The following is a 17,321-nucleotide window of genomic DNA, read 5'->3' as shown; positions in this document are numbered from 1 at the left end:
CACCCCGTTGGTCGTTGTTAACCCATGCAGGTTCATGATTGGCCGAGAGAAGCCAGGTGAGCAGAGCGAGGTGGCCCAGCTGATCCAGCAGACCCTGGAGCAGGAGCGCTGGCAGAAAGAGATGATGGAGCAGCGTTACAGCCAGTACATGGAGGAGGACGAGGAGGTGAGGGGCTCACAATGGCTGTGTCCCAAATGGCATCCTATTCCCTCTATAGTGCACTACTTCTGACCAGTTACCATAGGGCCCTGGTCACACACACACACACACACACACACACACACACACACACACACACACACACACACACACACACACCATGAAAAAGATTACTTCAGCCCATCCAAAACATCTTCGCTCGTTCTGTCAGTCAATAATATGACAAAACAAGATGGCGCTAATGAAGCGTTTGACACTTCCTCCCCAAACCCTTACAGATGTTCCATCAGGCTCCCTTCACAATGGAATAATACAACTAGAAATTCTAGAAAGAACACTCTTTGTTCACCTCCCGTTCACTGATCTAACAGGACTGGATAGGTGTAAGCAATATGACGGAACCTAGGTGCACATAGTGCTTTACACCTGCCCAGTCATCTCAGATCTTTGAAAGGGGCTGAATAAGGACAGAGGCGGTAGGGGAAAGCGTTGTGGCATGAAGCCCAGCCCAGCAATTTTCTCAGTTCCTTGTCTCCCCTCAGTCTCTTCCATGGAGAGGAAATGCTTGAATAATTGAATCCGTCTCCTTGCTAAATTCAATCATGTTCAATAGATGTCTGGGCTTGGGTGTGAAAGACCGACAAGTACGGACCAGATGCCACGACCCAGGTCTGGTATTCCATCACACTGTCTCCCCATCAGAACATGCCGCCCTCCCAACAGATCTGAGCCTGCATCAATGTAATTTCCTGCTAAAGATGTGTTACCAGTTAACATACACGTCCTTTCTAATACATTTAAAAATGAATAGTAGGTGTTATTTGGTCTTGTTTTTATGGGTAGGCATCGTTTGATGGCATTGTCCTATGTGACTCCGGCTAATCCCTCAGTCTCCGTGCTTTGTTCGTTTCTCCCCCAACTCTGGTTGGCTATGCAACGTTCAAACAGTGTAAACATTTTTCAGCACGTTTGGAGAGTTGACACATCAGACAGTGTTGTTGTGACAGGCACGTTCAGGGCTTTGATGCTTCGTCCAACTGGGAGGGAATCAGACGAGCAGACAGACCAGGGTTGGGGGGGGGGCTGTGGGTGTGTGGCATTCCCTCAGAGAGAGTGACTCATTGGTGTGACAAGGTTAGGAAACCTTTGTTGGGGCTTGTCCCAGGCGGCTGTTGTTAAAGGAATATTTGGAATGGCTGTGTGTCAGTCTTTGTGTTGTGTGTGCGTGAGGTGGGAGGTGTTAGGAGTGAATGTGTGTGTGTGTGTGTGTGTGTGTGTGTGTGAAGGTGGAATTTCAAACAGAGGTGTGTTTTTTGTTATTGACCTCACCAGGTCCATATAGACGGTACAGTATAGTGGGATTAATTGCACCAATCAACAGAACGATTGTAGACTATTTCTCAACAAAGATTCCCGTCCCTGCAGCCACGGAGTCCCCTGACAAGCTTTGCCTTTTGACAGGCTTCCTTGGTAAACATAAAATGGTGGTTGCCCAATTCTAGTGTGTCAATTCTGGCCCACTAACATTCTACTCCTGGATAGCTTTTTCGTCTAAGCTCAACTTTACCATCTAGTGGCCATTTTAGGGTACAGGGAAAACATTGAAAAGATTGAAGAGAAATAGAAATAGAGGCCTATCCAATGGGAAAACGTTGGTTTCCCATTGGTGAAACCATGTATTTACTTCACATGGTAGTTACATAGGCAGGGATGGTTACTGTGTGACATTGTTGGTTCACAACAAGACCGAAACATGACAGGAATGTGTCTATATGCACTCCCTGAATATACTCTGAATCTTCTCAATGTCCTCCAGACAGGTGAGTATGCCACGGATGAGGAGGAGGAGATGAGCCCCATGTTCCCCAACGCCATAGAGGTGTTTGACCTGGCGGAGAATGAGGACATGCTCTCCCCCATGGAGATGGACCCTGAGAAAATGGCCCACAAGTTCAAAGAGGTGAGCAGGGAGGCTTGATGCCAAAGGCAAATGTTCATCTCGAGATGGAGAAAAAGTTATATTCAATTCAACTTCTTGTTGAGAGAGCGTATGAGATGAGACATTGTGCCAGAGTGAACCATGGTGTTAAATGTTTTACCTCTCTCTCTCTCTATAGCTACAGATAAAGCATGCTGTCACCCAGGCTGAGATTCAACAGCTGAAGAGAAAGGTTAGACCTGCTCCAAAATCAATTAACCAACAAACATAGGACTGGTTTCACAGACCCACGTTAACCTCTTACATCTAGACGTTCCGCTAGCGGAACACCTGCTCCAATATCCAATGATAGGGCGTGGCGCGAATGACAAATTCCTCAAAAATACAAAAACTTCAATTTTTCAAACATATGACTATTTCACAGCATTTTAAAGATAAGACTCTCCTTTATCTAACCACACTGTCCGATTTCAAAAAGGCTTTACAACGAAAGCAAAACATTAGATTATGTCAGCAGAGTACCAAGCCAGAAATAATCAGACACCCATTTTTCAAGCTAGCATATAATGTCACAAAAACCCAGAAGACAGCTAAATGCAGCACGAACCTTTGATGATCTTCATCAGATGACAACCCTAGGACATTATGTTATACAATACATGCATGTTTTGTTCAATCAAGTTCATATTTATATCAAAAACCAGCTTTTTACATTAGCATGTGACGTTCAGAACTAGCATACCCCCCGCAAACTTCCGGCGAATTCACTAAGAATTTATTAAATTACTCACGATAAACGTTCACAAAAAGCATAACAATTATTTTAAGAATTATAGATACAGAACTCCTCTATGCACTCGATATGTCCGATTTTAAAATAGCTTTTTGGTGAAAGCACATTTTGCAATATTCTAAGTACATAGCCCAGCCATCACGGGCTAGCTATTTAGACACCCGGCAAGTTTAGCACTCACCAATATCAGGTTTACTATTATAAAAGTTTGATTACCTTTTGTTGTCTTCGTCAGAATGCACTCCCAGGACTGCTACTTCAATAACAAATATTGGTTTGGTCCAAAATAATCCATCGTTATATCCGAATAGCGGCGTTTTGTTCGTGCGTCCCAGACACTATCTGAAATGGCAAATCAGGGTCGCGCGCATGGCGCAATTCGTGACCAAAAAAATCTAAATATTCCATTACCGTACTTCGAAGCATGTCAACCGCTGTTTAAAATCCATTTTTATGCAATTTTTCTCGTAAAAAAGCGATAATATTCCGACCGGGAATCTCCTTTTAGCTAAACAGAGGAATGAAAACAAACCCTTCGGTCGACGCGGGCACGAGCCTGAGTCTCACAGTACTGTAACCAGCCACTACCCAAACGCGCTACTTTTTTTCAGCCAGAGCCTGCAAAGCCACGATTCGGCTTTTTACCGCCTTCTGAGACCCTATGGCAGCTGTAGGAAGTGTCACGGGACAGCTAAGATCCTCACTCTTCAATAAACAGAGACAAGAAGAACGACACCTTGTCAGACAGGCCACTTCCTGCCTGAAACCTTGTCAGGTTTTTGCCTGCCAAATGAGTTCTGTTATACTCACAGACACCGTTCAAACAGTTTTAGAAACTTTAGGGTGTTTTCTATCCATATGTAATAAGTATATGCATATTCTAGTTACTGGGTAGGAGTGGTAACCAGATTAAATCGGGTACGTTTTTTATCCAGCCGTGAAAATATTGCCCCCTAGCCATAACAGGTTAACCCTTGACTAAAACACACAGTCCAGGAGTAAACTAGAAGTATACAGGAGTAAACTTGACAATTTCTTCCCTTATGTAGCTGGCGCATTCAGAGCAGGACAAGCTGCGCTGGCGCATGGAGCGTGCCCAGCTGGAACAGAGCGTTCGGGAGAACAAGGAACGCATGGAGAAGCTGGAGGGCTACTGGATGGAGGCCCAGAGTCTGTGTCAGGCGGTGGACGAACACCTGAAGGAGACACAGGCCCAGTACCAGACCCTGGAGCGCAAGTACAGCAAGGCTAAGCGCCTCATCAAGGAATACCAGCAGAAGTAAGGCTGATAAATAAGGGGGATTCTGGGGGTTTGTAGGGGGGAGAGGAATGGAAGATTCTGGGGTTTGTAGGAGGTAGTGCTGAGCAATTAACCGAAATTGCAGGTTTTTTGTTATTAAACGACCTACATCGGTTCAATTACTTAAATTCCTTTGGTTGAAGGATCTACAATCATGCCTGACGAGGCCAATGAAATCTGTATCTCGCTGGAAGCCCCGCCTTCCACAGGTGATAAGCGTGAGGCTCAGATTAATTCCTTCAATTTAATACCGCTCTTCACCGAGCCCAGAAACAGGTGGTGCTGGGCCAAACAGGTGTTTTGACCTTGTTTCCTTCTTTCAGGGAACAGTAGTTATAGTCATAATGCTACGTTCCCTTTCAGTCAGTCAACTTTGGTACAACATACTATGGGGAAGTATAATCACACCCCAGGCCGACCCCAACGGATAAGAACACCGGAGCCTGTAAGAAGTGTTCTGGTAACCGGCTGGCATCTAGCGCTGGACCGCACGCATAAAAAATAGACAGGGAAAACTTTATCATAGAGGTTACCCTACCGACCAGTCATAGGTCTGGCGACCAACGCGTCTTGTAACCTAGCTGGGAATGGGACAGACAGCTCTGAAAAACAGACCCCTTCTGTTGTAACAGACGGGGGCGATTCGTAATTAAATCTAATTCCCAGGAATGAAAAGCGTTGAGCTGGAGACAGACAGTTCATATAAACCACAGAGACTGCATGTGGGATAATAGTATGATTGCGTCCAACCCTGCTCGTTCCCTTGACTCTGCTACCAACAACCCACTAATTGCCTAGAGAGCCCATAACCTGTATCACTAAACACCTCATAGGGACTAGTGAGCTACAGGCAGGAATCAGCAATAATTCCCAGTAATGAGCCACCTATGGGGAGGGGTGACCCAACTTGTCACTGTTACCCTGGGGAGATTGATATACCTCATGATCCCCATGAAACGCAGGGTAACAGAGGGGGTAGCATTAAACACGCTTCCAGCTTGAGTTGTGCTTCTGTGAGACTTTATAGCCTGCATGAAGCCCGGACCCTTTATGGGCACAGGGGGCTCTGGCAATAGCTGACATATCACCCCGTTTGACATGGCTTTGGCCTTGGCACTGTTTCCTTCACTCCCTCCAACTCCAGAGGGAAATGGGGATGAGGTTACCATAACGCCGGGGGAAAAGTTATTACGTTTCACTCGCCGGAAGTTAAGCATGCTAGCCAACGTTAGCCAGGAGTTTTTTTTAGCATAAGCTAGGCTAGCTAGCCTCTTTGACCGCAGCATGGTCCATTTTAGAATAACCAAGCGACTTAACGCTACATATACTAAACAAAAGAGCTACCCCAGCAACTCCACTGTGGTGAGGCAGGAATAGCTAGCTCACCTCTGCGACTGGGTAACCAAGGTGGGACCGGACTCTCCATCAACAAGTCTGGGAAGAGAGGCAAGCGGTGCTTGACCGAGGCAGACACAGGCGGTAGGGGGTAATGTACGCTAACCCTATTCCGTACAAATGTGCGCAACAGCGACATTCAAACGAGGCTGCAAAGAAAACTAATGGGACTGTTTGACATCAAAATCTGGGGTGTGAACTACGTTTCTATTCAAGCGTTGATTGACATGGTAATGGTGTTATATCTAGCCTAGCTGTAGAAGAACGCACATCTGCACAGTTTCACATTGTACATCACTCTCTCGTTTAATGACATGTGCCACTCATTTTGACAACCCATTCATCCGTAAAGCAGCACACTGTCGTAAACCATAACAACGTACAGTATGACGTACAGCACGTCGTACCATACATAACATTTCCCTCCCCCTTTCCAAAACCAGGGACTGGGACCATATATACAATGTCCATAGGGCAAGAACCTAGAGTGATACCTGTAAGAAATAAACATTAACCCTTAAACGGAAGGACTCTCCAAACTAGCCAGTCCAGTCCAGTTGACTAAGACACCTACCGGAGCCTAAGAATGAAAAGAGGTTAAGTAGTCCCCCAGATGAGCAGGGCGAGTTCGTGCCCGCATAAGCCTTTCTTCAACCGCCACCACTTGTGGCTCTGGCCCTTGGGGAGCCCGTAGAGGCTGGGGCTCGGGTGGTAGTAGTGGGGGAGGTCCATCCGGTGGCGTCTCTGGCCTGCATGTCTATTTTGTGTGCATTCGTATTCCTCGATGGGCAGGGACTTTTCTGAGGCTGCTGGCGTGCCAGCGTGATCCATTGCTTAACATGAATGTTGCGGGCACGAGTTGTCGACTGACCTGCAAGGGGTCCGACCAGAATGAGGCCATTTTGTTGCACCGCTGAGGCCGTCGGGCTCGGACCCAGTCAGACATTTGGATGATCGACTTCTTCACCCTGTGTGCCTTGTCTAAACGCTGTTTCATTGCTCTTTGGTGCCTGGTCACTGCCTGCTGTTCTTGGGTGCACCTAGTTGCCGGTTCTGCTACTCTCTGTGTTCTGAGTCTGTCCAGTGGCAGTTCCATCTCACGACCTAGCATGAGGGATGCCGGGGAGACCTGTGTTGTGTGTTTGCTTGCTCTGTAGTGCATTACCGTTTGATTCAAAGCAGTTTGGAACGTGCACCCCTGGACCAGGTGCGCTCTGATGCCGTTCTTCAGCGTTTGGTTGAAGCGTTCCACCCCTCCGTTAGATTGTGGGTTGTAGTAGGCCGTGCGGATGTGTTTGATTCCCTTGTTGCTGAGATATGAGGAGAACTCGGCAGAGGTTAGCTGGGGCCCATTGTCCGTGGTAAGGGTGAGGGGTAGGCCCCACCTTGTGAACAGGCTGTCTAGGATGCCCACGATGGCCTGTGCTGTGACAGTTCCGACAGGAACCACTTCTGGCCACTAAGAGTGGAGGTCATAAACCACCACCAGGAAGCGCTGATGGTGAGGGACTGCGTGTCCATGGATCCCGCCACAGATGTCCAGTTGGATGTGCTCCCAGGGGCGGGACGGCCATGCGAGAGGCTGCAGGGGGGTGGGGCGGACTGTCCTGTTTTCCCACTGAGAAGGCATGCAGCAGAATCCCTGACCAGGGCTTCAATGTCGTGGTCGATGCCTGGCCACCACACAAGGTCTCGACATCGCTGTTTGACCTTCACTATGCCCAAATGCCCATCGTGCACCATGGATAGAACACGCGCACGCAGACCACAGTGCAAACCCCCCGAGAGACACAGACTTCTTCCCAGCAAGAAAGTTCGTGCTTCACCCTGGCGAAAGTCGCCAGCTCTTCCGGCACGTGTCCTGGCCATCCAGTGCATATGTAGGTGCGCAGGGTAGACAGTGTGGGATCCTGTTCCGATGCTTGCTTCAGCTCCTCCAGTGAGACGACTGACTGAAGAGGAGTGTAAAGCGTTTGTACAAGCTCTGTTTCGTTGTCGTCTGGCAAGACGGTCGGACTAGGAGCATCAAAGGAGCGTGAGAGGTGGTATGCCACCACGTTATCCCTCCCCGGAGTGAACTTCAGCTGATAGTTGTACTGTCTGAGGCGGTCAGCCCATCTGTGCAGCTGAAGTGGCTTGTGGCCAGTTCCTGATGCTGACAGTAGCGTTGTGAGGGACTGGTGGTCGGTTCCGAGCGTGAACAGACGGCCATATAGGTAGAGGTGCCACCTTTCACACGCCCAGACACAGGCCAGTGCTTCTCGTTCGCCCACAGAGTACCGTTATTCTGTGGGGCTCAGGGCCCTTGAGGCGAAGGCGACGGGCCTCTCAATGCCCTTCTGCAATTCTGCAGCTGTGCGAGGACAGCTCCTAGTGCTACAGCTGAGGCGTCACATGTGACAATGGTGGGGCAGACGGGGTCAAAGTGAGCCAAGACTGGGGCTGTGGTGAGCTGGCTCTTCAGTGAGCGGACCGCGTCTGAGCAGGCTGCCGTCCAGGCCCATGGCTCATCCTTCTTGAGTAGCTGGCGAAGGGGCGCTGTGGTCTGGGAGTAGTGGGGCAGAAACCGGAGGTAGTAAGCTGTCATGCCCAAGAATGAGGCCACCTGAGAGGCTGAGGTCGGTTCCGGGATCCGGCGGACGGCTTCAATGTTTGACATGAGTGGCCGACAGGCGGAACCCCACAAACTCGACGGCTGGAGCTGTAAAGGTGCACTTTCCACCGTTAAGGGTCAGGTTCTTCTGCAGTAGAGTGCTGAATACTCTGTGGAGTCGATAATCATGGATGTGGAGGTCAGGGCCGTGGACCACGATGTCATCCAGATAGACCGCCACCCCAGGTATTCCAGCTAGGATGGTGCTCATCACCTTCTGGAAGCAGCTGGGGGCGGAGCTAAGTCCAAAAGGCATGCGTGTATATCTGAACACGCCAGCATGTGTGACAAAGGCCGTGAGGTCTCTGCTAGCTGCATGGAGGGGTACCTGAAGATAACCCTGACGAAGGTCAAGCTTTGGCTTAGTTGGTAGAGCATGGTGTGTGCAACGCCAGGGTTGTGGGTTCGATTCCCACGGGGGGCCAGTACAATTTTTTATTTTATTTTTAAATGCATGAAATGAAAATGAAATGTATGTATTCACTACTGTAAGTCGCTCTGGATAAGAGCGTCTGCTAAATGACTAAAATGTAAATGTCAATGTGGAGCCATGGAATTGTGCGGTCAGCTCCTCAGCTGTAGGCAAGGGGTACTTATCCGGGACAACGGCCTTGTTCACAGCACGGGGATCCACACAGGTCCGGATTCCACCTGACTTTTTGGTTGCAATGACCAAGTTTGAAATCCAGGGGGCAGCGTTGACTGGCTCAATGATGCCTGCATCCAACTGTGCCTGGAGATCTTTTGTGACGTCATCACGCAGTGCAAAGGGAATGTGCCGCAGGGGCTGCATGACTGGGATCACTTCTGGATTCACTAGGGGCCTGTGAGTAAAGGCTGTGAGGCAGCCCAGTCCATCAAACAGAGTTGGCCAGTTCTGTTGCCATGTGCAGGTAACCTGGTGGATAGCTGACCCACTGTCATCTGTCAGTGTGAATCCCAAGCCTGTGAAGAGGTCGAGGCCCAAGAGGTTGGCACCCCGCTTTGCAACATGAAATGTGAATGATGGCAGATGCTTGGTGCCGTAGTGTACTGGGACCTGGAGGGTGCGTACAATGTCTATCTTGGATCTACCGTACCCACACAGGGCAGTGGAGGGCTGTTGGAGTGGTAGGTGACTGAAAAACTTGTAGTAAGTGGCAAGGTTGAGCAACGACACCGCAGCGCCAGTATCCAGCAGTAAAGGCAAACCCACCTCACCCAGCTGCACAGTGCATGTCCTGAATGACACATGGTTGGTGGAGACAGTTCGGATTTCCGTGTGTTCATGTTGAGAGTGAGATGAAACTAAGGGCCTGTGCTGGGTGGAGCTAGTAGCTGGGGCAAAACGACACACTTTCGCAAAGTGATTGTATTTTGAACAGTTCTTGCATATTTTCCCACGGGCTGGGCAGTTTGAAGCCCTTGAATTGTGAGAGCTAGCCCCACAGTTGCCACAGCTACTTCTGTTTGTTTGTCTCTGTGCCTGCTGCACGGGCATGCCGGTGTCTGTGTCCATGCAGCTATCGATGTGGGAGGCCGTGCGCAGCGCGTGATCGTTGTAGTGCGCCTGCTCAGGCTGAAGCTGCTGTGTGAGAATGGCTGGGGGCCAAGTGTATGCTGCAGAGCTGTCTGTTAGCATAGTAGCGCATTCCAACGCCGCTTCAACCTGGAGTGCTATTTTAATAGCTCCATCTAGTTCTAAATTATCCGATTCCAAAAGCAGTTTCTCCCTTGTCTTTTCACATAACGTCCCCTCTATCAACTGATCCCTGATGATCTCGTCCTGAAGTGTCCCGTAGTTACAAGAGCTAGCCAAATCCCTCAGATTAGCCACGTAGCTTTGAATGGACTCACCCGGCCGTTGGTGTCTCTTCCGTAGCCAGTAGCGTCGGAGGAGCACTCGCTCTTTCCCGGCGAAGTGGTTCCGTAGGAGGCTGACTGCAGCAGTGAATGTAGGAGCCGATCCAAGCGCTCTGAAAATCCTCTGTCCCTCTGTACCGAGGCAGTGACGGAGCAGTGCTGTCCTCCGCTTGTCGGAGATTGTAGAAAAGTCCATAGCTTCGAGATAAGTGTTAGAGCTTCCGAGCCAGTTATTCCACGGGACTGGATGTTCGCCAGGCACGGCGAGGAATGGTGCTGCCGGTGGTAAACTGAATTCAGCCATCTTCGTCGCCATAACAAATGGGTCTATAGTATTGGAGACAATTTGAAAAAACGGACCCCTCTGACGCTGTACATTACATCGTAACTTGTCATAGTGTAACGTACAGCACGCATAAAGCAACTCATTCTGTCTTACAGCCTCTCTCCACCAGGTGTAGCGCTTCTCTCACCGTTTAGAAACAAGAAATGGACAGGGACAGGGGGGATACCTAGTCATTTGTTTCGTCATCACTGTAAGCGATCATGACTCTCAAAAGCCGGTGTTTACTTCTGAAGATCACATTAGCACCGCCCTAAAAACCCGATTCAAATATGTATGTAATGACACATTATATAAACTCTTAGTGTTTTATTTACATTTTAGAGGCGATAAGGTGATAAGTTGGACAGATCGAGGGAATTCTCCCCCCCTTCGCGTTCTTCATTGCTGTGCCCGCACACCCTGTGCCGCCCCGGCAAGATGCCGTCCTGGGCGGCTGCCCATGTCGCCCGTACCTAAATCAGCTACTGCATTTTGTAATAGTCTATTTAATAAATCTCTTTGCCAAAATTAGTCATTTCTCCCATGTCTTATTCCACTAGTATTTTTGAAATTGTAAGGATAATTCAGCCATAGTTCTGAAATGTTTGTTTGCCAACATCTTACTCCCTCCTCTGTTTAATATAACACACATACATTAATGATTCATTTCGGTTGCCTATCCTGATGTGAAGTTTGTTCTATAGAAAGTATTTGACTCTGATGTGTGCCACAGAAAGTATTTGACTCTAGCCACAAAATTAAGGACATTAGAAGGGGGGAAATCTGGCGGGGGGGGATTTTCGGCACACACCGGCATCCGGTCAAGGAAAGTCGCTATCGGTAATTCCAAGCTTCCCCAAGAATACTTCACGTCTTTCCAGGGAGTTTGTACGCAGTATGTGGCAATGCGCACACCGACTGGTTTAAGCGAGGGCCGCCTGAGCGTGCTGCAAGCTGAGACAAACTACACATAGATCGTGAGTATCTTTCAGAGAAATACTATAACCGCATGACTGGGGGCATGATCTCGACCACAACTCGGCTTAGCCATCGTCGTCTCGGGGGTTTTAGCCATCTTACTCATTGCACCAGCAAATTGAAGAATAATTGTTTGTGATTAGAAAAGTAATGAGAACAAATACAACCTTAGCACACAACGTCCAGGGGATGAGCACGCTCTACCACCATGGGACAGTTTAGTTGGCGCAACGTAAGACAGTCTCGTTTTCAAATAGTTTGTTTTAGTAGCGTGAATCATTCCTGTTCACACTGAGCGGAATAATTGAAAGAATGAATCATCCCTCACGCTTATCACCTATGGAAGGCAGGGCTTCCAGCGAGGCGCAGATTTCTTTGGCCTTGTCAGGCGTGATTGTAGATCCTTCAACTGAAGTCACAAGAGTGCGACTCCCCCATTGTATGTTGTACGGAAGTTGACTGACGGAAATGGAACTAGTAAAATTATTTTTTGTCAGACGGCATACTTAGCCAGCTATTAGGCAGCTACAGCTACTAGGTTCGTCAGACAGTACAGTACGGGGAGCACCGAGATAACGTTGGATGGTTGTTTGGCTGGCTGGCTGTTATTGCCTGAGATGCGATGACTGAATGAAAAATAATAAAGTCATAAAATAAAAAACAAATAATATACACAACTGATATATTGAGTTATTTCATAGTAATTCTATTGATGTCTTCCCAATGTGGACCTGACAGAGACAATCGATTGTTTTCAATGTTTTGGCAATTGAATGTTCACTGTTTTTGGTTTTGAACCCCCCCCCCCCATTTTTTTAAATCAAAACTGAAATCGAAAACCGTGAACAATTTTTGTATAATCGAACCGAAACTGAACCAACCTCAAAAAAGCACTAATGCTCAGCACTAGTAGGAGGATGAGAGGAATGGGGGTTTCGGGGTTTTGTAGGAGGAAAAGGAATGGGGGGGTTCTGGGGTTTGTAGGAGGTAGAGGAATCGGATTCTGGGGTTTGTAGGAGGATGGATGGGTAGGATTCAGCCTAACAACACTTTGTGTCTCAGGGAGATTGAGTATCTGAAGAAGGAGACGGCTCAGCGCAGAGCCCAAGAGGAGACAGAGGCCACTCATAAGGAAGAGGCAGACAACCTCCAGGACAAGGTGTTGTATGATTAGGTTCTACTGTATGTGGAAACATTTCATGAAATTCTCAATAATTATGTAAGACATTTTGCTTTGGTTAATCAAGATGCATAGCAAGAGGATGCTACTGAGTTATGATCATTCTGCCTGGACATTTTGGGTGTAATAAAAGCCCCTTCTCTCACTCTCTGTCCTCTCCTCAGATCACAGACCTGGAGACCAAGGTGGATGCTCTGAAGACCTCTGATCCCTCCTAAACCTCTCGCAGAGAGAGGGAAAGGAGGAACAATGCCTTGACACCTGGGCCACCATTTTTCCAATCCACGTTGTCCCCGACGGATTGTAAGAACAACAAAAGAAGAAGAAAATAATGGAGAAAGGAAGACATTAGGGGCAGCAGTTTGAAGGGGGGTTGGGGGGTTCAAAGACACCTGCAAGGGAAAATTGAATACTTTTTTTTTTTTTTTACTGATGTCTGTCATTTGCTTCGAGCCGCGTCAACAATCCCAATATGCTCCTTATTCAGTACCTGGAGTCCTTGTTGCATTGAACCACATTCAACTAGTTAACTACCCAACTGATCAATCTGTGAAGGAGGTCGCTTGTCTTCTATGCTCTTCTTTCTGTCTAATCACTTGTAAAATAACTCACCAGGAAATACAGCCCCTACTGACTTAATGCTTGTAGTCTATTCTAGACTTACTGGATATGGGGAACAGAACTGGGCAGAATAAACTGTATTGATGACAGAGACTGTCCTCCGATACTGTTGAATATACTGGTGATAGACAGTGCTTCTGCTGTATGGCGTGATCTCTCTTGATTTCTACTAACTGAACAAAAGAAAATGGCCGCGTCCCCTTTTTGCTAGACTGCTCCCCTTGTATGATGGAAAGACTCAGGTTGGGTTCAAGTTCATTTGTACAGTGATGATATGCTTGTTTTGTATATATTCTTTACATATATTTAAAATTGCTTAAAAAGCTTAAGCAGTGTGGCTGGGTTGGGGGTGGGAGGGTGTTGAATGGAATCGACGTAAGCATCGAGAAGACTGGGTATACAGAAGATGGTCTAATTCCAAGTGGATATAGGACATGCAAAGTGGGTGCATTTTCCTTTTCTATTAGCAAAATGGCAAACAGGGTGTGAATATGTGTAAGGTTAACAGTTCAATGTGTTACTCGTGGTTTTACTTGCGTATGTCTCACCTTGGGTTCTGATAACGTGGAGGGTCAGTATTATTTGACTTTGTGCTTCACTCTATATGAATTTCAGAATCCGGGTTTTTCCCGCCCCAACCAGCAAGGTCTTACTCACGCTCCAGCGTTTGCGTCTGGAGTCACTGCTAGATTAGCAAAGGGGGTTAAATCTAGCCTTCAGACGGTGTATCCCTTCGAATTTGGGGACTGGATGTCAATCTTTGTGTAATGTTGGGGTAGCTAGAACCATGGGAAAATGTTGTTACATAGCAGCTTTGTGAAAGAGAGCGAGATCGACGGAGGCAGGGGAGGGGGGGGAAACGCTCCAGCATGCCTCAATAGTCTCAAGTGGCTTCCTATCTCCTTGTCTCCTTTTCTTCATTTCATCTGATCTGAAAAACACAGGGAAGGTAAAAGCAAAGCAGTGTGTCTGATCTGATTCCTACCAGAGGTTCTCCTGTCACCTGTCCAGTGTATCTCAGGTCAGTGCAGATGAAGGAGACAGGAGGAGGCCACTGTGGACTACTGAGGTGCAGTAAAAGGTCTTTGTCTGTAGACGCGATGCTCTCACTTGATTCTCCTATAATACCAGTCAGCTGCCTTGCTCCCTCTTTGCTGCTCATGTTTGTCAACAGTGTCTTCTTATCCAAGACTAGGCATTTGGAACTTCCTGTCATCACTTACTTCACTGTCCCCTAGTGGCACAAACAGGTCAGACTCATTTGCCCCCACTATGTATTCAATTTTTTTTTCTTAAAAGTGGCCCTATTATTATTTGAATCTTGTATCATTTTAATTGTTTTAATGTCAAATTTGTATTATTTTAATTATGAAAACAGAGTGTTCATGGGCCCTATGTTACTGTACAGCTCTGTTATGTTGCAGTACTGCTCTAAGCCAGGAGGTGTCACTCTTTCAGTGAGTTTTGATTGAGAGAAGGCATACTAGGTCATCAGGTAGTGAAAAATTCCTGGTTTGCCATCTCTGGAATAAGCTGACACGTTTTCTGACCATATTTTTCAGTATTGGGTAATATTGGAGTCGATGTGTGAACCACTTCCACGTGCTGAGAAGTGGCATTGAACAGAACTTAAAAGGGACTTAAAGGCCCAGTGCAGTCAAAACAGGATTTCCTGTGTAAAATTATATATTTCCATACTATGAGGTTGGAATAATACTGTAAAATTGTGAAAATGATGATAATGCCCTTTTAGTGTAAGAGTTGTTTGAAAAGACTGCCTGGGAATTTCTGCCTGTTTTGGTGGGATGGAGTTTAGGCCTGCTCTAATTAGCTAATATAATTCCAAACAGCTAGTTTTCAGTTTTCCCCTGCCCACTCAACCTTTGCTAAGAAAGTATATTTGTTTCTTTTTGATGATTTTAATTGAAAACAATCACAGTGAGGTACTTAGATGTTACCCAGAAATTAATTCATATTGAGATGAAATGGCGGCATTGGACCTTTTTTAAAGCAAAAGGAAACACATTCATAAAAATGACTTGTGTGTTTGTCTTGTATGGCCTACTAACTCCATACAGTATGCTTGTATAGGATGCTGGTCGTAACATAGTGAGTGTGCCAGTATGGAACACACATGGTCCAACTTAGAGATAAGCAGTGCCTCTCTCATCTCAAGACCTTTTATATCCACTGTCCCCAATGGTATTATTGCTACTTTGCGCTTTCCTCTTGGCTATATGCAGTATATGTTTACTTTTTAAATCCATCTTCATAGTGAATACCTTTGCCTACAGTTGTGAATCAAAACTGTTGACCTCTACTAACCAAAAGAAAGAGAACTGCATAGAACACATTCAGATAGACGCTGCTACTGTGTCTGTTAATGTATGACTCTCAAACGGACCTAACCAACGGACTTGCCTGTAAAGTCTTCATCACAAAATGGACTCCTTCTCTCACCTCTCAGATGGCGGGCAGACACTGGACAAGTATCATTTAACTACAAACTGGACTAAATGAAATATGTTCATCCATGAACATTCCATGGCTAGCTATGCTGTCAGTAAAGTTACAACCATGGGAAATGTGTCAGAAATGGGATAGTTGACCAATGAAATGGCTGGGTGAAAAAGGGATGTGGTTTACTGAAGTGGATCTTTGAATTTGACACAACATTTAGCATCTTTGTGATTCCAGTTCTGATAGTACCCCTCAAGGCAGTATTAGAATACAGTACATATGCTGGGCAATGCATGTTCATATCTGTACTTCAGAATAGGAAAGAGGAACCACATGTACACATAAACCACGCCAATGAGGGCATGAAACAGGAGCTCTATATTGTGATCTAGACCAGATTAATCGTATGGCGTCTCATCTTTTCACATTCCATTGTACACTTTGTCATTACTTCGAGTGCATGAGATTCAATATGCCAGATAAATGCTGTTGGAAACTCATTCTGGATCTCTGCTTCATACTAGAGACTCTTGCATTATTGACCATGGCCCATTAGTATGTGTAATAGCATTGCCCTCCTCTGAGGTGGAAGGAAACTGGTTACATTCCTTTTTGTATTATTCTTTTTTTTATCCTTGCCTTGTGGTTTGCAAACACAAATGGGTAAGAGGGGAAAAAGTCCTGAAATTCATCATGTTTGTCTCACATAATTTACTGTCATTGTTAATAAATGCAGATGTGTTGAACAAGAGCTCAAGGGTCACGTTGGCTTGCTTTGTATGCACTGAAAGGGGGATCTTTTTCATAAATGAAAGATTATAGTAATGTTAGTGTCTGTTTCAATTGTATGCACTCAATTTGTTCACAAAGTCAAGAGGTTCTTAAAGATTAGAGGCTATTTCACTTTTAAATGATTTCCTCAAAGTGTCTAATAGGAGCTTTAGGATAATAGTTGGCCTTAAGGTATCACAAGGAACATAGCCAACACATCCTTGAATTATTGCTCTTATCACAGCACCATGTCTATATCCTTGCCCTGACCATGTTGTTCCCAGCCCCCGCAATCCTCAGGAACATAACTACCTTGAGGTCATGCACAACATTAGGTAGCGTGACGTAATACCGTTATAAAGTCTGTTACTTTTCATCAGTCATCATTAGTAGTTACCTTTCTTCCATGGAGCTGATACAGACATGGACAAGAACTTCAAGTGGATCACTTATGGATGACAATAAGGCAGGCTTAGTCCTTGAAATACATGTAGGCCAGGGATTTCAAAAATTGCCTATATGAAAGATTAATCTGACTGACTGCATTGGAAATAAGATGTTATGCCCTAAAATATTGCAATAGCGGTATGGTTACTGGCTTGTAGCCTTTGGATTGTTTTTACTTGGATAAGTGCTCTTCTCAAATTCCTGTTATGTAGCTAAAACAATCAGGGGCAGGGATGAGCTCCCTCAGCCCAATGCAGAGCAGGATTAATTTACGGCATCATCTCGTGTCTGACTGTGAGACCGCTGATAAAAACACGAATCATTCATATTTAGCTATATATTCTCATCGTGGTGGCGCAAACAGTTTACGAACATAATTCAAATGTTTTAAGGACTTTTAGGCCTCTATAGCCTCAATCAGTAAGCTATTTAAGCAATAAGGCACGAGGGGTTGTGG

At 46.3% G+C, this 17,321-nt stretch overlaps 1 protein-coding gene across 2 annotated transcripts in view; it reads left to right on the top strand.

Moving 5' to 3' along the window:
• Window positions 1–16,397, top strand: part of LOC106600853 (neurabin-2) — a 76,462-nt gene extending 60,065 nt beyond the window's left edge. For both annotated transcript variants that reach the window (XM_014192570.2, XM_045714995.1), the window contains exons 6-11: window positions 31–166; window positions 1,977–2,120; window positions 2,278–2,331; window positions 3,942–4,171; window positions 12,448–12,544; window positions 12,730–16,397. In XM_014192570.2, the coding sequence (XP_014048045.1) occupies window positions 31–166; window positions 1,977–2,120; window positions 2,278–2,331; window positions 3,942–4,171; window positions 12,448–12,544; window positions 12,730–12,783 (715 nt within the window). In that variant the 3' untranslated portion in view covers window positions 12,784–16,397. The remainder of the gene's footprint in view (window positions 1–30; window positions 167–1,976; window positions 2,121–2,277; window positions 2,332–3,941; window positions 4,172–12,447; window positions 12,545–12,729) is intronic.
• The last annotated feature ends 924 nt before the right edge of the window (window positions 16,398–17,321 follow it).

The sequence above is a fragment of the Salmo salar genome, chromosome ssa03 (assembly GCF_905237065.1).
Source record: "Salmo salar chromosome ssa03, Ssal_v3.1, whole genome shotgun sequence".
In the NCBI taxonomy this organism is placed as follows: domain Eukaryota; kingdom Metazoa; phylum Chordata; class Actinopteri; order Salmoniformes; family Salmonidae; genus Salmo; species Salmo salar.
This window is presented reverse-complemented; position numbering and strand designations above follow the sequence as displayed.